We start from the raw sequence: 23,018 nt of genomic DNA on the forward strand, positions 1-23,018 counted from the left end.
ACATCAAAACAACATCAGAAGCAGTTAGTAACTACTATACAATAACAGAACCAGAATATAAACTGCTAATAAAATAAACAATTTTATTTATATTTTTATAAATAAAATAAACAATTTTATTTTATAAACAATTATTAGAACTGAAGTTCCAGTTCAGTGATAACAGAGGTCTTCAGGCAAAACCTAGAATACAATAAACTCCTAAATTTTTGCCTGTAGTTCAAGTTTCTGATCATAAGCCTTTTGTAAGAAATTTTCAGCTTCCTGACAGACAACACTTAGGCTTTAAAAGGCAAAAAAGCATAGTTCCACTGCTTAAAAATGTATCACTTTTAGAGTGCAGATACACCTCAAAAATGTCCTAAGTAACCACTTACCTTTTGCTCTATTTTTCCTTGCATGTTTCTGAAAATGTGATGGAAATCAAGGAGTTTAGGCTGGAACTTAATCCCAAATAATGTAGCATATTTTAATTGCTCACATACTAGTACTGCAACAGGGGTATACTGCATTTCACATTATTGTAAAAGGAAAAATCGATTCATAAAGAACAAGGAGGGGGCACACACGAGAACCACAAGTTACTTCACTGGAATTCTCCAAAGCACTTGAAGAGTTGATCTTAGAAGTAGACAATCAAGATTACAGGATGAAGTATGTAGGTGCTTTTAGGAGACATAACTGCCCCAAGAGGATTTACATACAACAGTTTCTAATAACACTCTTGTTCAGCAAGCTAGAGCCACACATTAGAATAGACATTACGTCAAAAAGAAAATACAGATGAACATACATGATCCATATAGAAAACTACTTATATTTTAAGTTTTATTGCAACAGAAGTGGAAAGGATGTGAAAGTGACTGAGGTAAGTCATATTTAAGGCACTTCAATCTCTCAGCCGTGTAGTACTAACAGTTCTTTGCTTATCAAAGTACTTATTATTACAGTAGTGCCCAGAGCCCCCAGCTGAGACAGAGGCCTCTCGAGTGGAGTATTAGAAAATCATTATCAACTTGAGACAAGGAATTCCCTTTAAAATTATTTTTTTTAAGTATTCTCTTGCTTAAGCCAAATTACTATGCCTATGAGCTTTACTACAGTTTCTGCTGTTTAGCTCATCTTTATTTTTCATGTCAGAAAGCAAAAGCATACTGCATATTTTTCAAACAGAAAGCCAGAAGAAACCTAGCTCTGAAACACATATGCCCTGGACTTCTCCCTGCCTTTCAGGCCACTGGGTCTAGACAGAAACATTCCTCCATTCATCAGTATCTGTATAAAGAGGTTTGTATAACTAGACTGCTGTCTCCCCACTCTCACAGAACAAAACCCCAAACCAAACCCGAATATTAGTAGGTCTGTGGGAATTCTGAATCCAACTAGCAAAACGATCTCTCCAAATTCTCACAAAGATCAAACTCCTGAGTGTTCAAGTTCACATGGAGCAGGCAGAATCTGCATGAACTTCTTACAGGCATTATCAAAACAGATGGTTTAATGGCATGAGTTTCCACACAAATAATGGTAGATACAAACATTAAGTACAATCTACTGTTGCAGGTATCAATGCTTTTTTCATCTTTTTGCTGACACAAGCATTTTTTCCAAACTTCAAAAGGTATACTGTCATATCCTGCATAATTAACTTTTGGTTATACTAACTGACCCACTGGGACTATTTTTTACATTTTACATGTAAGATGTGTTGGATGAAAATCAGCATAATTCTCTCCAGAGTCTAAAAAAAATTAAAATTATTAGGTAGCCATCAGTACCAAACAAAACACAAACATCCTTCAGATTGCTCTGCATAAACTAGTAGTCAGATGTCGCATTTTCACCTGCCATGAGAAAAATACATTATTTATGATCAAGTATTGACTACAATCCAGTGCGTGTTGGCACAGCAGCCACAAGCCTGCTGGGGATCAGAAGTAATCTACCTGACAAGGACACTCCTACTGCATCTCCTATGGTCACAGGCACTGGGCAGCCAGCAATCACAACACCTCTGGTGACACATAATTCAGGCTTAAACTGGATTGTAAAAACAGTTGAATTTTTCTGTAGTTTGCTTCTTTCTCTGATAAACTCAGCACAAGCTATCAATGTCATAATTGCTCTACACTTGATCCTCCACCCAACCCATTTTTCCCTCATCTGTCTTAGGTCTATTTTACAAGAAGCTTTGGTCTACTGCAATGCAATCCGGAGCAATTTAAACAGTTCCTTAGTTTCCACAGTTTAATATTGGAGCTGAATAATCTGTTCCAACCAATCATCTCTGGAATTCATATGCTCACGAAGAACACATTTTTTCCCTGTTTTCCTGTCTCAGGGAAGGCTCTCAACAGATTGCAAAGCTTAACTTTTCATGCTTTTAAAGAAGAAACTACTCCGCTGGAGATAAGAGACACCAGGTTCTACCTTCACTCAAGAAAAACAAACTAAAGCACAGTAATTCTAGTACACTTATAGAATTAACAGTATGACCATTAATGAAACAAATATTTTACAAAACAAAGAAGAAAAACTGAATGTTTCTTTTACAAGTTACCTTGTTTGTTACATATGTCAGAAGTGTTAGACTGTACAAGCAAATTTCACCGCAGAAAATTAATCTGAAAAAATTAAAACTTTAACAAATTACTTACTGTAAATTTGCTACTTTTACTGACACAGGAATGTGGGGAAGCTGAGTGGCCCATTTCAGTGTAACATCTTGATAAACATTCAGCATTTTACTGTGGTTTCCAATTAGAGTGTTTATTGTTCCTTCTTTCACTGTTAAAGATATAAAACCAATTTTAGGATGAAAGATTTTCAGAAGCCAGTACTTTTCTTCAAAGCTTATATTGCTACACTATTTTTTCTTTTCCTGTTAAGCCATTACTTCTTGCAAATTAATTTAGTAAATTAAAGTGACAAAAGTTATGAAAGCTACATTAACAATAATCAAGAATATATGTGATACATTATGGATACTAATTTCAACTGCATGCCACACAACACATGCCCCAACTTTCCAAGATTCTAGCCAGCCATGTTTGGTAACTTAAAACATGACTAACAAAGACTCATAATTGCCATGTTAACATGGCAGGAGAGATATAACAAAATATACACTTAAAAATCAGCTACTTAGACTTTTCATTAAATACTTGACCTGTGAAAACTGATTAAAGGTGTATGAGGTGTGTGCATTTATAGATTTTTATTTATAGTATAATTTAAATCAGAAAGCATAAAATGTTAAGACAGTTAAGATCATATTTAGAAATTCTAAAACTCTCTTTTAAAATAAGATGGTGTCAAAAACTTGTCAGTTTTTGAAATATTAATATAGAATAGGTACTAAGAATCTATGGTTCTATAGGGGCATCCAATCAAGTTACTTCCATACAGTGTAATAAGTTAGTTCGACCTCCTAAAAGTAATTGTTTGGTTTTTTAACACAGTACAAGAGAGAAGGTCCTCAAACACTAATTTACTCTTCCAAAATCTCTCATTCTTTGATGTTTGTTGCAATGTTAGCCTGAGCAAACCTATTGAAACACTAGGCAAGTACCTCAATTTGGTGATTAGAAAGTATCTACTTAGATTTTACAAGTTATGACACTTCTCACTAACATTTGAAATCAAACCTATTTCATCCAAATAAAATCCAAACCAAATTTCATCCACAGATTGTCTATAAATCAGCAGCTTATCAAATAGTTTATTCAGTGGAAAATAAAACATTTTGCTGAAAAAGTAACCAAGCTAAAATTAAGTTGAATTTTACTTTTACAAACCTGAACAATAAGGAATGAAGCAACTTGGACTGTAATCAAGCTTTTTCATGAATCGAATTTGCCCATTATCCTTAAGGCAAAAGAAGTTTCTCTCACCAAGGACAAAAACAGAAGACACTGCCTGATTAAAGGAGACAACACGTATATCCAGTGCTTGCTCTCCAATGTTTAACACCCAATCCACCTTCAGAAGAAAACATGTTTCAGAAGTCAGTTGACAGCAACATATTAATGACAAAACTTATAGAGAAGGTCTAGAATTCATCAGGTTACATTAATATAATAAACATTGATATAAAAGCAAAATCAGGTTTTTTGAATGAGAAAGTACTAGTTATCCTCTCATTTTGAATGCAGCTGGTGACTTCATTGTGACTAAAGCAGCAAAAACATACTCCACTTTCTGAAATAGTCATTAATTGATGGCTATGCAGCTCACTTCAGTATATTTACGTTTTATAATACACATCCCATTCAAAATGAAAATACTTTATCTATTGAATGCAAGAACAGAATATAAAAATCTTTTAAATCCTCCTCTGTACATGTCTTTAGATGTTCAGGGAAAGGATAGAGTGTAAAGATGGTAGCTTATTCTACCAATACATGTAAATGGAAAACCAGACAGTTTTACATATACAACATAATATTAATGCTTGCAGTCATTAATGTACACCCTTCAATCTGAATAATGTTTCTGTATATGATAGCTTGTCTACTTTCCCAACTACATAGGTTGATATAACAAGCAACTACTTACAAATCCTGATTTTCCTATAACCTTACATTTTTAAACAATACTACTGCTTTTTGATACATTTCATTGTTTTGTTATTTCAGCTCCTCTGAGAAATTTCAACTAATTCACAGAGGCAAAAAATTGCTTTTGATTGCTGACAAGCTGGTTAAAGAGAACCTCAGAATTTCTAAAGTAAAAAAATATTGAAATTCACCTGCCAGCACTTCTCATATCAACAACATTAATCACTTTGCTTAAAGAATCCTAAAATGTGTTAGCAAACAAACTGGCAATATCTGATATATGAAGCTGGAAAAGCCATCTTAAAAGTCAATGGAAAAAAAAAAAAATCAAGCTTATTACATTAATCTCCATGCATGCTTCTCATTTTAGAGTTTAAAAATTAATTTGCATCCTGATGAAGATTCCAGCTTTCTTATTTAGAAGTATGTGCTCTAATTCAAAATGTAGGATTTTGCCTGAGTTTGAAAAAACTATATGATTAGCCACTGGAAGGAAGATGTTCTCCAAATATTTTACTGTCATACCTGAAATATGCTGACTCTAGCATTTTACACAGTACTTTTATCACACAAGCTATTCTACTGCAGGACCACAAAGAGTAAAATCTCCCTCAGCAGTTCAAATGTTAAATGGCTTAGTCACAGGGACCTCCTAAGGACCATTGAATCCACACCTTTTTGACTAAAGAGTGCAGGATACTGACTACTTATGGAAACATTTTTCACTGCTGAGTTTTCTCTAAGTACAAAGGATTCCCCAAGTAGAAAGAGGTTAATTTTCCAAGTCCAATACAGAGCCACAAATTGACTGAAATTAAAAACATAAGCAATATTTCAAATGTATTTATTTTAGCACAGTTTAGGTCCTGTATTACAAAGCCTGTCTTAGAAAGACTTTTTTCCAGCACACAGTTCTCTCTATTTTCCTCATTGGAACAACAGTGAGTTTTAAGGCCCAACCTTAAACAACTCAGGTCCAAAGAAATCATAATAGAAATCTGCTGGAGGCTTTCCATTGCCTTTAATGGCAACTGGACCAGGTCCTTTGTCCACAGACAATGTTTCCATTTGTTACTTAGCATTGCTCTTTTTGAGATGTATGCAGTGTATCATACAGGTTATGTAAAATAAACAGGTTTTACCACAAGTCTTTTTCCAGAACTAAGTTTCTGCTGTTCTGTTTCTTGCCTTTCATCAGCATCTGTCGCAAATGCCAGTACTTGGTATCTGTTATAGGAAGTGTAAAAAAGTTAAAAGATATTTGTCGTTAATACCTGACATTAAGCTAAAAAATTGTATACATGCACAGTAGAAGCAGAGTCTAAAAGCATTGTTAGAAAGTCTACTGCAATGCATCTATCGTGAGGAAAGATGTTAAGATAAATATCACTGTGGGATAACAACTAAGTGCAAAGGCAGAAATTAAACATTTCTACTCGGGTTCTATCCAGTGTTAAAATATAATCAACAATTAAATATATTAGAGAATAGAAATCTAGACCACAAAGACAGAAGCAAGAAATCAACATATTTTCAAATGGTGAAATTAAGATTCTAATAGAAAGTAAACTTTTTTGCTCTCATTAAGCTTTAAAAAAAACCAGTCCTGAACTACCTCAAACTCACATTGAACAGCAACATGTATTGATGGTCAAGTACCAGGTACCTGTGTATAAGCCTTTAATCACAAAAAGCTCAAGCCACAGATAAACACAAGCTTTCCATTCAGTTATCACATCAAGTACTCAATAATTTAACACAAGGCATTTTGTTTTTATGTCTTGAAATAATTCAAAATCACTAAAAAATACTGCTTTCAAATTAAGGCATTGCTCTATATGAGCTATAGGAAGATGGATAATTTGAAATTGGGCAATTTGTTTGCTAAAAACACTAGACAGATGTTATGTTTTTAATTTACTATAATTAGAAAAATCAAGTTTAATGCAACCATAGCAATAATCTCTTCTCTCCTTACTATGTCTATTTCCTTCACTTTAGAAGTATTATTAAGTCTACTATAATGCCCTAATACTTCAGGCACACCAGAAATTAGTACCACCGTGTATAGCCCTGGGCACTAGAGACCAATAACTAAGTGAAGAATTCCTTTAAAATACACCTTCCTATAATGAAGACAACACACTTCTGAATCAGTGGCAGACTGAGGAAAAATTTTAGCCATATTTGCTGTAAAAGTCAAGAATCTAAACATAGTGAAAATGCATGAGATATTAAAGAAAAATATTTCTTTATTCCTTACCAATATTAATAAATTCTAGTCTTATTTTAGGAAAAATAACCTTTTTTTAGTCAATTACTTTTACTTGTAATACATATATCTTCTCCTGTATTAAGGAAACAATCCACAATACCTATAATCTGCTCATGGCGTATTCAAAATCTAAAAACCATCCAATATGACCTAAGCTTAAGCAGCATAATAAAAAGAGTACCAATTGAGAAACTCAAGTGATAGTAGTGTGACAAAGCACTGTTAGATTTTCCATTCCACAGATTAGTTTCCCAACACAATCTGTAACAAGTGACATTCTTATTTTCTTTAATATGATTACCTCTGAAAAAAATTAAGGTACTTGTCAGCCCATTCCTCCAGCTTGATGAGATTCCTCTGAATCACCTTTAGTTGCTAGTTAAAAACATGGATGACTACTCAATAAGGCTGACAGCTCTGCCACCTTTTCATCCATTTTTTAGGTTTTTTTTAATCGTGGGTAGCAGCTCTGTCCCCAGCACTGCTAGGCATAGATTCAAAAAGCCTAAGAGCAAACCTTGTCAGTTTTAATGGAGACAGGATGAGGAAAAGCAAACATTAAGTTCCTTAGTCTTTTCACAGCTTTGTAAAGCTGTCCCATCTGTTCAGTACTGGGTCAGTTTCCTGGATCTACCTTTTACATTTGAGGTATCCATGCAAGTCCTTGTACTTCAGACCCAGTAAAAGTTTTAATCAAGCTTATATCTTCTCAGTATCATCTCCTGCATGCCCACATTATGCTTATATTCCTCCTTAGTAGTCCATTTTAACCTCCATCTCATACATTTCCTTTTTTCCATTTGAACTCAGGAGCTACCTGTCCAGTCAGGCTGCCTTCTGCTACATCTTATTTTCTTGAACATCAAAATGGATTGTTCTTGGTTCTTGAAAAAGTTAGCCATGAAGATTCACCAGCTCTCCTGAGCCCTTTTCCATTTCAGGGCAGCCTCTCATAAGATCATGCCTACCAGTTACACTGAACAAGCCCAAGTGTGCTCTCTTGAAATCTACAGTCTTTCATCCACTGCTTATCTTCCTCACTTCTCTCAGGACCTTAAACTTGTATCATCTCAAGGGCACTGCAGTCAACATCGGCAGCTCTCAATGGCAGATACTGATTACTTCTCTGAACATTTACTTCATCTAAGTTGTTCAGCAAAGTATCTTTCCTAGCCTGACTGCCTAGCACTGCATAAGTAAGTTTTTCCCTAATGCACCCAGAAAACCCTCCACACTTCTGAAGCCATGATGTTGCCCTCCTAGCAGACATTAGTCCTCCATGAGAACAAGGGTCTGCAATCGGGAAACTTGTTTAGAAAAGGCTTCATAGCAGTCATGCACCACAATGTCCCCTTCCTCAAGCATCCACTTGATTCTGAACAGATGAACGCTTGATAAATTCTCAACATGGTGCTTGCATAAGAGAGCCTCATGCATTAAAGCTGCTCCTCCATGGTGAACACAAATATCCCCTTGTCTGTCATTTCTCCCTGAAGACCCAGGAGCCATTGATTGCAGCTCCTTAGTCATGCAAGCTACCCTGTCACATCTAACTGCATACACAACTTCTAGCTCCTTTTCTTTGTTGCCAAGGCTGGAGATGTTTGTAAAATACACTTAACATGGTAAGTGTTATGTTATCACTCATCCCACCTCCTCTAAGGTATTATGAAAGCATCTCCCTTTGACCCTTATATCCTGTTCCATCACTAAAATGCTGGATTTTGTACCTATTCCTCAGTATAGCAGCCAAGAAGGTTAACAAGTCTCCTCTGCTGCTTTGCCAGGTGGATTCCATTTCTCCCCACCAGTCCTCATTTCTGTGAGAGGATCCTATGACCACAAAAGCCAAAGCCATGTCTCAAATCTTGTCTGAAAACTGAACAGATTCATCATAATAGCATCTATTTGCATCAAATTTAAAAAAAAAAAAAAAAAAAAAAACAAAGAAAAACTGTTTGAAACAACTGGAAGGAACATCTTGCTCAAGTAGTATAGTGCAGACAACACTGTAAGCTCAGATTAGACTGAACTGAAGCAGGGAAAAACCTGGCACTTGCATAACACAATGTGCCTTGATAAGCTAGAAAACTTAGCACGTTTATGCAAATAAAATTGGACCATAAAGTCCTCAGTACACACAGTAGGCTTTCTTCTATTACCGTACAGAGACAATTTTCACTCAACAACATGCAACACCTTCTTTCCTGCTACTCCCTATCATCTGCTTTGGCATATAATATTAGTAAAGGCAATATAAATTAGCCATGATTACTCTAAATTTGTTTACATACTAAATTACATCACCAAAATATGCTATAATTACTGAACATGAAGACATACTTGTAACTCTCAACCTGTTGACAAGACGACACTGTAATGAAAGAATCTGTCCGAGAGCTGTAAGTCAAGGGACCAGGCAGAAGAAAACCTGGTAAAAAACGGCCAAAAGCATAACTTTCCTGTTCAAACAACATGAGCATCCCATCCATGGACTGTATGCATATCATATCTCGACCTAAGGAACACAAAAGAAAGAAATAGAAAGGAAACCAAGCAATAATATTTACATAGTTTTAATCCTAGAACTGTTAGCAAATTTAAATTTTACTCATATGCAACCCTAACAAAATTAGACTCATCTTAATTTACATGGGTGTTCACTATAAGGAAGAACACTAAATATTTCAAACTCTAAGCTTACTCAAACCAACTAGATTTTTTGGGAATAACATTCAGAATGTATTAAGAGCAAAAAAAGAGTTAGCTATTTTATTTCAACCCAAAATTTCTTAAGATATAAATACTATAATTTTGGTTTAAAAGATGCTTCAAGACTTCCCCAAATCCCAACTTACTCTGGTTCTCAAATGCCTCTACACCTTACAAGCATTCGTTACGACCGCAGTTTAAAAAGAACCTATTGTCCTCTTTCAGGTCCACTTAAACTATGCAACAGGAAGTCCTATAACTATGCCTTCTAGACGAAAATAATACAATGGTAACATTTTCCACACTTTGCATTCACATTTTTTGGCTTCAAGGAAAGGAAAACCAAAACAGACCCATTCAGTGTTACCAAAAAACTTATAGAAAAAAAAAGACGAAGTGGCTTTTGTGACAGTGACGTGGCTTTACATCTCTGGAATTTAAAGTTAAGCCTCAAAGTTGTGGCTTAGAAATAGACACGAAAGACCCAAACAAATTGTCTGCTTACTAAGCTCCATCCTCAATCCTTTAGGAACTGTTTTCTAACATTCGAAGGTGAAGCAAAAATAGGCTAAAACTTCATTCTTACACTTAGAGTTTCAAAAGTCAAAAAGCTACTCGGTATCTGAAAAAGCAACAAATGTAAAGTACAGTGCAAAACATTATCTCCCCTGTGATTCTGCACAGAGAACTCTGTTGCAAATATCAGCCATTTGATAGGAAGGACATTCAAAAGTATAATTGATGAAGTTCATTTGGTAGAGGCAAAGTTGAATCAGTCTTGAGTAAGCAAGTTAAAACACTTCAATCCTTCACATCAATTATTATCTAGACAGATATGCAAAACAATTCCAACAGTGTAATTTCAGGAGCACTGATGGCATTTCAAGTGCTTACCCAGAACACCCATTTCTTCCCTTGTGTTCAACCTCCACCTTTTCTGAAAACCTTTAAGGTCATTCTTATTTAATGGAGTTGGTTGTCTGTTTGAAAACTCTGCAAATGCATACATTTTGAGGAATAACACTGACAATATCAAATATTTTGCTTTAGCAAGGCAGTAATAGCACTTCCAATAATCAAATTAATAAATTAAAACATAGACATGAATTTTATTCAGCAGTAGAAAAATCCCTTATTCCCTATTAAACATAAGAGAAGTAGGCCATTAATCAAATATCCTTGATGGCTTCAAAAAGAAACAATGAAAACCCACCTTCCTAAGCTGAAAAATGTCAGAATGTGCACTACTAAACTAACATGTTATACAAAAGCAATTCTACGTGGAAATCACTGAAGTACTGCTCAAAAGTAGTCGGACTGAGATTTTGCCTGATACTTAAGTAAAACCAATATATCTTTGAGTTTTTTTCTACTACTGCAAGTGAGAAAATGTAAATATATCATCTTTATAGCAGCTCATTAAACCAGTGACCACTTGTCACTAGCAACTTCAGTTTGATGATTTAAGTCTCAAAAGTCTCATCTATAACATTCTCAAGTTTGTACCACTACACTGGAAACTTGAAACATTAAAAATGTTTCCTCTATGTGCAGACTGAAGTCATACACCCTTTTAGGAAATGTAAACTTTACCTCTGTTAACAACAAAAGTCAATGAAGAAATGTTTGCTGTGACTAAATGTAATAATTTGAGAGAATTATGGGTTTGACATAGATCTTCAAAAGCATTTTTTTAAACAGACCAATTGTTTTAGAGCTGTGATTTTCCTAGGATTTTCTTCATAGACTTTTAAAATTATAAAACAGTCTAGGGCTTCTGCTCAATTTTAGACTTTGTTTATAAAATTAGAAACAATTTACAATATACAAATACATTAGATATGTACCTCTCAATGTGCATAACTAGTACATTTCCTCTGAAATTATTTGCATAAAGCAGCTTTATTAAGTCTTTAAGAATCATTTAGCCTCTTAATTATTCTTCATAGGACAGATTCCCAGACAGTGTGCCCAGGTGGCTAAGAAGGCCAACAGCATCCTGGCCTGCATCAAGACTAGTGTGGCCAGTCAAAGTAGAGAAGTGATCACACCCCTGTAATTGGCACTGGTGAGGCTGCACACCTCAAATATTGTGTCCAGTTCTGGGCCCCTCACTACAAGAAGGATGTCAAGTTGCTGAAGTGTGTCCAGAGAAGAGCTACCAAGCTGGTGAAAGGTCTGGAGAATAAGTCCTATGAAGAGAGGCTGAGGAAACTGGGATTGCTTAGTTTGAAGAAGAGGCTGAGGGGAGACCTCATTGCTCCCTTCCTGAAAGGAAGCTGTAAAGGAGGAAGGAGTTGGCCTCTTCTCTCAAGTGAGTAATGACAGGATGAGAGGAAATGGCCTGAAGTTGCACCAGAGGAGGTTTAGACTAGATATTAAAGAATTTCTTTACCAAAAGATTGGTTGGACACTGAAACAGGCTGCCCAGGGAGGTGGTGGAGTCACCATCCCTGGAAGTGTTTAAAATAAATATATAGAGCTTAGCAACATGATTTAAGCACTGAATGGGTAGATTAGGTTATAACTGGTGGATTTTGGTTGTGGTTGGACTTTATGATCTTCAAGGTTCTTTCCAACCAGGAGTATTCTGTGATTCACAACTTATAGCTGACATTCTGCATCAATACAAGATGTTACAGCAGCTACTGGCCATTATCAGAATGCTTATACTAAGTCTCTGAAGTACTAGCCAAGAACACCCCAATGATTTCATTTACACAAGATTCAGAAATTAGGCAGCGTGATCTATAAATAAGTACCTTTGATGTTTCAGTTGAAAAATAAAGATGCATGCATGGATTTGAAAATTATTTAATATTGAGGTTCTTACAATTCTGAATGTCCTGCTTATCACCACTAACAGGTGACATTATCAACTATTATTAGTGTAAATAAAAATGAATACATTCATAAAAGAATTGCAGCAACTACACAAGTTCAAAAAGTATCACTTGAAGCACGCTCAGGCTATGAGAAAACAATTTATCAAAACCAATCTAATGCCTTACTACTCCTGGCAGGAGCAGTGCTGTCTACCTCCATCCTTCTGGGCCTCCAGCTCCCCTTGCTCAGGTCACACAGGTCCTCCCCACACCCAAGCCAGGTCTGGTAGTTATCTGATGGCTGTTAAGCTGATAATAGGACACCGTCCTGAATTTGTAGGGTTTTTTTTAAAGTTTCAGATGAGTGAATCATCACTCCTACATAATTAACTCCATACAAGCTTGGCAGCTGCCAGGGGTGAGCTGGAAAGTATCCAGTGGGACACGGCTCTGGCAATGATTGTTCAGAGCATGAGGGCACAGGTGGTGTTCCTCCTTGATCCTGCTGAGGAAGATGAAGGCCATAAGGAAGACTAGATGCATCTTATGGATTGCACTGCAGGTATCCACAGCAGAAGTTGGTTTTATGACCATCCAACACTCTGAGTATTGACAACTGGTTTGGAAGCATCCAAGGCTGCATTAGGAAAAGTGCTACAAGCAAGATGAAGGGAACAATACTTCCCCTCTACTCAACACTGGTGAGGCCATATCCACAGTATTGGGTCCGGTTCTAAGCAAGCCAGTACAAAAAACCCTAGGGACAAACCGCAGCAATGGGCCACAAAGATTACTGAAGAACTGGTACATCTTTCAGATGAGGAGAAGCTAGAGAGCTGGGGTTGCTCAGCCTAGAGAAGAGATGGCTCAGGGGGAATCTCAATGTGCATAAATACCTAATGGGAGAGAATGAATAAGAGGGAGTCTGACTCTTCTCTGTAGCACCCAGTTACAGGACAAGAATCAACAGGATAAACTTGATCACATTAAATTCTATCTGAACATAAATATTTTTTTTTTACTGTTGAAGGCCTTCAGACCCTGGAACCCATTGCCCAGGAAGGCTATGGAGTGTCCTTTCATGGACATATTCAAAACACAACTGAACACAATCCTGGGCAACTTCTTGCTGAACACCTGCTTGGGAAGTGGGATTGAACCAGACAATGTCAAGAGAAAAATAACTCAGATAAGGCATTTAAAGAAAGTATTCCATCTTTCAACTCTGATTCACTCCAAAGCACTAGGGTAAATATCTGTTCCTCTAGGCTGTGAAATTTCATAGGACTTGCACATACTCCTGATCAACATACAGTGAAAACCATTATAGAAACCTGAGATGTTTTTCCACTGGTATCATTTAACACTGATAGCATACCAGCTTCTACTTCCCAACAGCTGCTGACATTATTATCACACTGGCTGACACAGTCTAGAAAAAGTGTGAGTTATCCAGCTGTACTATGAACAACCAGTAAAAATACTCTGAAAAAACTTGTACAAACACTGACAACTAGTAAATGGTGCTAGTCCACTAGTTGCCACCAGAGTCTCTTGGGTATAGTTCTTAAAGTGTAGTTACGGGTTACTAGAAATAACTAGTGGCACTTTTAATTGGCACAAGAAAATAGAGTTTCATAATCCATGTGTCCATGTGATCGGTTATTCTAAATCTGCTACCTCAAAATCACATATGTTCATATTCAGCAAAGACACACTGAAAACCCTCTCAACACTTCACATTAGCTAACCATTCAGTTCCAATCGTATTTTACACCTTTATCAAGAACACAACCCTGTAAGTCTGATTACAGAGTCTTCAACACCTCTTCTACAGTTTCCTATGAATTTTCCTACCATCAGCAGTGTGCTACAGAAGAAATCTGCAGCTGTCTGACCTATTTGCAGATCCTTAACTTTCAAAGTCTAGCTTCAGTGGAACTCCCTGGTACATGAAGAAACCTGAAGACAAAAAGATCAGCCTGAAAAACTTCTTTAAAAGGCACAGTAGAACACATTTCTACTTTTTTTTTTAAGGCTTATTTTTCACCTTTCCTTCCTAGAAAAGTATACATAACACCAGAAAAATCCTCAGAATTATAACACTGTGTGTAAGTCACCAAAAATTAACAGTAATTACGTTTAACTTTTTGCAATTCTGCTATTCTGCTGTTTGAAATATTCTAAATAGTGTTTGATATATCATAAGATTAAAATACATTTACTTATAAAGTGAATGCCCCGATTAATACAAAATTCATGTATTTTGTAATATAATTGAATTTAACCTACCTCTGGTTACACTGATGGTAGTGAGAAAGCTATCTTTTAGACAGCATCTGGACACAACCTTCAGGGTTGAAACTTTTCTAAAATATACAACTTAGTTGTTAGGTTGTATTCTTCAGATATATTTAATATGCAGTGGTAATCTAGTGTACATATTTCAAATAAAATAAAAAAGTAATATGGCCAATAGAGGTGCTGAGGTCTTACTGTTTAAGTAGTAATAGCTTCTGATCTTCAGTAAATAATGAATATCAATCTTATTCTTAACAATTTCATTACATCATGAAAATGATTAATAGAAAAACAACAGCACCCTCTACAATATACGTGAAGCTACATGTCATATCAGACATGGAATCATTTGTCTTTAATAATCACTAATCACACAAATATAATTGTTAAAATATCTACTATTTTAACAGCAGTGATACAATTGAACATGACATACTATGGCAAATTATTTAGAGCACTCCAATGATCTCCAAGCCTGTGATAGTACGGAACTATATGATCTGAAGAAACAAATATACATCGGGCACCTAAGATTGAATCAGTAATCACTCTTTTTGCCTTTAAAAACACAGTATGGCTTCCTAATATACCTACCACTTTGTTAATCATATTTGTGCTGTTCCTACTCACTAATTTTCAATTTTGGATTTTTAACTAGCTTGTCCTAGTGGATCAAACTCCAATTTTTCAAACTATTACATGTAAAGCATAATTAAGTAAAACTGTGTATGAACTTTTATTTTCCAGCTTTTTATAGACCATCTTATTTCCTTTGGCCATTTGTTTTTAATGTGCAGCTAGTGAATGGTGTTCTTATGTTTCACTTTAAGAAATGTAGTCTTCCAAAAGCTCAGCCAGAAATGTCCATTTCTAAAAAGCTTATTACAGCCAGTTGGCTTTGTCAGTGACATATTTATAAAGTGAAAATATAACCCATAGTGTTTTCTGCAGATCAGATGGAATCACTTAGTGTACTCTATGCAGTTTCAGCGGCTTGTGCCTCAAGAGGAATGTGCCTCAGCCAGAAAGTGTTACTTTTTAAGCACAAGTCAAGCTACTGCTGTTTTGCAGTTTTGTTATTCTAGCATGATATGAATACATTCACATCACTTTTTAACCCCAATGTATTTTTAGAGCTAATGCAAAGCCAAAATGAGAGGCAGGTGGTAGTGCTTTGAAATAAGCTTATAATTAAAGCTATTTTGAAGCTCAAGTTCTTTGCATGTTAATGATGTCCTCTACTCTGAGCCTCTCATCTCTGGCACCAATTTTCATAAAAAGTACATTATGTAATCACAAGGCCTGAGCACCATGTGAAATCATGCAATGAAAAATACATTATCAAGAGGGATAAATTAGAAGTCAGAAAAAACTTCATAAAGTTACAGATTTTCAGGAGACATCAGTAGAGAACTTTACTGCCTTCAGTGGTGATCAAAAGCTTCAGTCCAAAATCCTTGGATTAAAGGAAGCTTCAATGAAATAAAATGGAAATATAAACTGACAGTTATAAGAAACCAAGAACCTAAGATACACTAACCTTTAATGACACATGGGGAATGCTTTTCTAATTGGACAAAAGGTAAATCCACAGTGCATGGACCAGTACAGCAATGCACACTAACTATATTCCTACAAACTGAAACAGAAATTCCTGTCCTAACTCAAAACACGCAAACGTGTTTTCCTTCTCCTTCATCACTGAAATCCATCCCCAAAAGTTTCTCCCAGCATAGAGAAGCTCCTCCAGTTCAAACCCATTTTGGGAAATTCAACTTGTTGCTGAGTATAGCTCCTGAAGCAAAACAGATCTGGGTCAACTGTCAGAAAAGTACTTCAGGAATCACTTTTAACTTATGGAAAAACCATCTGAAAATACGTTGATGAGTTCTTAAAACAACGTATGTCTAGTAAAAGGCAAGTCTTAGGTTACTTCTCTAACCCAAAGCAGGAAGCACATGTCAGCATACATTCAGAAAGAACTCTGAATTGACTAGCTTGGTGGTCTGGAGGCTGCTCACTGCATTACTACAGAAGGGATCAAAGTTCAGGACTTCAGCTGCAGCCATTCATTCTAGGCCAGAGGATTTGCCAGCACCTCCAAGGCAGTGCAATACCCTGAACACACGCAAAGAGGAAAAGGAAAAATGCCCTGCATCACTCAACATTAATGCATGTACCCATCCCAAACAATGCATGAAATGTACATATGTTCCAGCTGAGATTGACTAAGTGCTTTTCTGCTGAAATTGAAAAAATTACTCTAAAAGGAAGGAAATAAAAAGAGAAGTTTCAGAGAAACTAAGGAAAGTGTTTAGGGAAAACACAAAATCCTAATTCTACTGATGTTAGCTTTAATTATTTTCTAATCCCATCCAGATATTAAACTATAGGAGATAAACATGTACACAAGTTCCAATACAAGAGATGTTGTCCCTGCAACAGCCCACTCTGAAAGAAGCCTCCCTGGGTCAAGACACAGTAAAGCATGCAGAGCTGCCATGAGAAAAAGAATCTTTTTCCTTCTCTCAGCCATCATACTACCTAACCTCTTGCAGATTACTGATTGCCATAAAGCATAAGGAGACTTTAGACAGAAAGGGAATGTTGAACTACTAAAGCATCTCCAAAAGCCAATGAGCCCTCACTGGCACAATCCTTTAGAGAACTGTGATAGACTCCTTTTATTCTTGCTGCTACTCATACCACACCAAATAGTTAACACTATGCAACCCAGGGATGATCTCTCTAAAACTCATATGGACCTGATGTAGTAGAAGAATCCTTAGGAAAAACAAAAGTGTGGTACAAAGAAGCACAAAAGACTCCTGCAGTACAGAGGTCCAGAAGTGCCACAGCTGCAACATCCAGTTCTCACTGCAAGAAAATTGGAATTTGGCACTGTGTAGACATGGCAGGTAAAGTCTCCTCTCCTACATTATAGTACTAAAATTTGTTTTCTACAGCCTTCATATTAAGTGAGGGGTTTTGCCAGCATTCAGAAGCAAATGGTTCTATCTAGTGCAAGACAAGTCTCAGGAAAAATGTTCAGGCAGCTATGAAAGCAGTATCACAGTTCTTTTTTCCAATACAGCAGATTAGAGAGTGTATAAATAAAGTAGGTCTTGAAAAAGAACATTCCCTATACATTGGAGAATAGCTGTATGCATAGATGAAGCCTGAATAATGATGATTCATGAAGAAATGGTGTATTTTTTTTTCCTTAAATACTGTTACTTGCCTCCACTTCTCAAGCCCTGGCAACTGCAGCAGTCTTCTTCGAAGCCCCTGCATTCATAGAGGGCTTACAATAGCGACATATGCTTTTTCTAATGAAGGTGGGAGAAATTCTAGTCTGTGAAGCTTTTCAATGTCAAGTTGCCCTCATCTGAAATTACACACACATTAATACCTTACTGAACCAGTAAATCTTCTGCAAATAAAAATTAAACACAAGTACTGTGAAAAGTTGTCCCTTCAAATCAATAGCCTTTGACTGAATAGTTAAGGCACACAGACCTTTCATTGAGATAAAAGTTGAATATAGGCCCTATTTTGCAAAATTTTAAATGAAAAGTCATCAGTAGAATCTCATGTCATCATCATAAAATAAACCTATCATCTTTAAAATTCCACTTCAGACCTGCAAACTTATAACCAGAGTAACAAAATCCCACTGTTAAAACAGTAACATTCACCATCTTTTCTCCTACTTCTCCATTTCAAGTCTCCTTAGAGTAAAAAGCTTCATGATTCCTAAGCACTTCCCAAAGCACTTTGATTCTTTACTAATTTTGAGATAAAGAATTGTTGAAAGTATGTGCTGAAAAATGATCTCTAGACTAACTGAAGTCCCATCCGAAGAACTCATTAAAAATAGTTTATAATTAAGTCTAACAGTCTGAAGCTTACAAAACAAAACTGGGAGTTTACAAAATCTTAGGTGGAACACCTACACCTCCCTTCAAGAAATTTCAAATATCCCATTACAATTAGAAATAAGCAGCTTGACTAAATAGGCTCAGAAACATCAATAAAATACAGCCACTTTTCACATTCACATAATTTATATCCTAGGCTAGTAACCAACATACAGAAGGGACTAACTCCTACTCTGTGGTCAAATGAGTCAGCGAATTACATCTCTATCAAAAAAATCACCATCATCCCTATTGGTTTCACTTTTGGCAATCTCAGAAAAGACAACATAGATTTAGAAAGCAGGAACAATTTGTTACATTATAAGACTGTTGGAAACACACTGAGAATACTTGAATGATCTTTATTTTTACTTCGCCATTAACCTTGCAAAATACTTTCACAGGTAAGCAAAATTACACACATTTTCATTCCAACCAATCATCATACTAAAGAGCAGCTTCATACATTTTACTTCTACTGTAATCGTTCCTTGTCTGTTTTATTCACTATAGTCACCAAATACTTTTTTTTTTTTTGGGGGGGGGGTTATTCATGTTTATCTGTATTAAGCCATACTTTTAATCAAACTCGGTCATGCTAAAGGAATGCAGAAATCCAGCACAGCTACAGCATTAGTACTTTAAGTTACAAACCTTCATCTGATCTGACATTATACAAGGGGCAATGGAGCAGACAACCACACAATAAATGGTGAAATTAGATTAATTTTGTTTAAAAACTGAATTTTTAATTCAATACCCAAAAATTTACTCTTGGTCTGCAAAACGCTTCTTTTGTACTAGACCACTGTTTTAGATCCCTCAGAATTCTTCAGCTTCCCCTGAAACTTCAAAAATTTGCCACTTGAAGCACAGCATTGTACAGCAACAGCCCTTAAACTTCCAATAGTCAGAGGCTCTGCTACTTAGCAAAAACTGATCAGTGTAAGATCAGGTCTCATTGCCCAAAGCCTGCATTACCACCCAGGGAAAAACATGTCAGCCTACACAAAACAAGTCTATAAAATGAAGTCTAGAAAAAAATACTTTTTTTCTAGCTTCTTGAGTTTCTAGTTATTTGGTGACACTTTAATTCTCATTCATCTGCATGTGCACAGCTGTTCAAGTTTCCCAATTATTAACCTATCAACAAGGACAAGTTGTAACCATGATCAGCACCAAATGAATACTATAAAATTAGAATTTTTCTCATGAATCTGAAGTAAAATTACCTTGTCACATTTTCACTGATTTTTATCTCCTTTTGCTAGTCCATTCCCTCTCACTTTTGGTACAGGCAAATTGTATTCATTGTCTTTGATTTGCATTCTTTTCTGTGCTTGGAAGACACATTCAGGCCTACTCACCACTACCTAAAACCTCCAGTAAAATCTCTCTTGAATCATAGAATGATGTAGTAGAGTGATTTCTAACAGGAATTATTTTCATCAAACCTAATAACCCAAAGCAAACTAATTAGAAAGCATTGTAGCCTGTACCAGATGCATTTTACTCCTCTAGGAAAAGCAACTAACAAGGGTTTGGTGAACTTTCAAATCAATTTCTATAGGCTATAGTTTTTTTGAAATGGGATAGTCACAGATGAACATTAGAAAAATGTTAGATAGATGCATCCACATGAAATGCTAGAAGATTTAATAAGTACATATGTAAATAATAATAGTGTACATAGGTTTGAAGAAATAGAAAATTTGTCATGCCAAACTCTTTTTATATATATCCTATACAGGATAATATACTGCATTTCTAAACTTTACAGACAGCATCTCTAAACTTAAGTAAAACATCTGATATGATCTCAGACAACTGTCTCACAGGAAACCAGAGAAGGGCAGGCAATAGCACTAAGAAGAAGAATCTGGGGATTAGAGTAGGATGATGAATTAAATATGAGTCAACAATATGTCATCTAAAAGACAAATGAAAGATTGGGTCATTATTAATATACATGCACTATTAAAAACATATGAGGTAATTATTGTTCTGCTTGGCACTTGCTGATTCTTGGCAGGAGAACTGCAGAAACCATAATCTCAGATGCAAGATACAAAACATGTTATACTACCAGTACACAATTATTGCACACATTTGGGTACCATACCTCAAAGAAATTAGAAAAATCATACAAAATCTATCAAAGTTTTGTACAACAAGTCTTTTACTTATATACACAGCTGCTCCCAAAGTTATGTATTCCTACAATTTGTTTTACTTATTATTAATTATTGTAGTTTGTTTAAACAAAAATGCAGATTAAGTCATATCTCTAGCAATTTACAACTGAAGCAAAGTTCTGGCATACTGAAAGCAATGGGAGCTTTTACTTCAGTTAGGCTATGAACTTATTATTCTTGAGAGAAGCTGAGGAAGGTGAAAAGAAACGGATGGTAAGAGAAAAAATTTATTCACGTTAAATTTAGAGAAGAGGTACTAACTCCATTATTTAAACACAAAACACTAACAGGTTTCCAAAGTCACATGAGAAATCATTTAGAAATAGTCATCAGCAGACCTATTCCACAGAAAAAGCTCAAAGACCAAGCCTTTCAAATAATCTGTCCTTATCCAGAAGCAATCTAACAGTTAAATATTCTGCTCCTTAACAGAACTAGCCAGTAAATCAAAGTCCAAATTTATACTGCTGCTGTATTTAAACATAGTCACAAGAATCATTTAACCTTACAGCATAAAGCTCAGCTGATAATTTTTTTCTGACTAACACCTAATAAAATTCATTATTGCAGAATTGTGGAAAAGTTAAGCACACTCTACCCTTCTTATAAAGTTTCCTGTTATAAGGTTGCATGGCTTACACATATGTTGTATTTCATTATTAAAAAAATTCCTCGGTATAGCACCCTCTTTGTTGTAACACTCAAACATACTTTGCCTCTAGGCCAGTACAATAAAAATAAAATGAATTCAAGGCCATTTGCTGAGAAAAAGATAAGTTAATGGTATTTTCACATGTTTTTTTGCTTGTGACTTTATGTCAAAGCTGTATTTTCTTTTTTCCTTCCCTTTGCTATTGTTTTATTATTTCCCTCTATTGGTACGGTATCCACTGAACAACTTCAAATTAATCTAAACTATTCTGGAAGCCAGCTTAATGCCTTAAGGTTTCAGATTAAAAACTAAATTCCAAAATCTGTACACTATTAGGAGGATCCAATTCTAAATAATTTATCAACTCATTTAATCAGGATTAATTCACTGATTATTTCACTATTACATCGTTCAAGTTTATTTCATGGAACTGCACAAAGTGGTAATATTGCTTTTGCAGTGAAAATAAAAAGCTATTATCTATAAGTGAACACCATTCAAAAATAACTCCACAACTAAGAAAGCCCTTGTTTTGACTCTGTCACTAAATCAAATCAGTATTCTATTCAAGAGTAATCCAATATCTTGTGTGTTCCACTGGTAAGCTACCAATATGCTACCTCTTCAGTTCTTAAGTAGAAGGCAAAATCTTGATAACATAAATTGAAAAATTAAACTGGAAGTGTTGAGAACATTTATACATACACCTGAATGTACCACTCACACTCTGGAAAACAATCACAGAACTCAATCCTCACCTGGGAGAGGTCAACATCCTTTTTATTTTATTACAGCACATGATCATTCACACACTCCCTTAGCACTTCAGCCAGTAGCTGAGGAAACCTGCACTTCCTACACCAGTCCTCAAAGTGTACAATTCCAGTATTCACTCCTTATGCACTGCTGTTTGTTCCTGTATGACATACTATCCTGCCCACCATTCAGTTTAATGCACAAATGACCACACAAAATGTATGTGATAACCTGCAAAGCTAATTAAGCTTCAAGTATTAGTGGTTTTCTTTTTACTTTAATGCACTTCTCTATTCTTCGTCATTTCAGCAGAAATTGATTTCTTAAACTTCCCTCAAACAAGTAAAATCTGACTCCAGGCAAAAAAAGCAAAGAATGAAATTGTGGTCTGTTCTACACACTTTTTCAAAACAGTAGTAAGGGGGTACTCAGGAACCTGAAGATATAGAAGTCCATGGGACCTGCTGAGATACATCCCAGAGTCCTGAAGGAATTGGCAGATGTAGTTGCCAAGCCACTGTCCTTGATACTTGAAGAGTCAGGGCAGTCAGGTGAAGTCCCTGCTGACTGGAAGAAAGGACAAGTTACACCCATATTTAAAAAGGGTAGAAAGGAGGACCCCGGCAATTACCAACCTATCAGCCTCACCTCTGTACCTGAGAAGATCATGGAACAGATCCTCCTAGAAGACATGCTAAGGCACATGGGGGACAAGGAGGTGATCCAGGACAGCCAGCACAGCTTTGCCAGGGACAAATCTTGCCTGACCAACCTAGCAGCTTTCTACAACAAAGTGACTACATCTGTCAATCAGGGAAAAGCA

The 23,018-nt window shown here is 35.9% G+C and overlaps 1 protein-coding gene across 5 annotated transcripts in view; it reads right to left on the bottom strand.

The window, feature by feature from the left end:
• BBS9 (Bardet-Biedl syndrome 9) overlaps window positions 1-23,018 on the bottom strand; it is a 289,453-nt gene that overhangs the window by 247,619 nt on the left and 18,816 nt on the right. For all 5 annotated transcript variants that reach the window (XM_051611618.1, XM_051611619.1, XM_051611617.1 and 2 more), the window contains 4 exons: window positions 9,178-9,352; window positions 5,702-5,786; window positions 3,798-3,981; window positions 2,658-2,787 (listed from right to left, as the gene is read on the bottom strand). In XM_051611618.1, coding sequence (XP_051467578.1) covers window positions 2,658-2,787; window positions 3,798-3,981; window positions 5,702-5,786; window positions 9,178-9,352 — 574 coding nt within the window. The remainder of the gene's footprint in view (window positions 1-2,657; window positions 2,788-3,797; window positions 3,982-5,701; window positions 5,787-9,177; window positions 9,353-23,018) is intronic.

The sequence above is a fragment of the Apus apus genome, chromosome 2, assembly GCF_020740795.1.
Source record: "Apus apus isolate bApuApu2 chromosome 2, bApuApu2.pri.cur, whole genome shotgun sequence".
Classification (NCBI taxonomy): Eukaryota; Metazoa; Chordata; class Aves; order Apodiformes; family Apodidae; genus Apus; species Apus apus.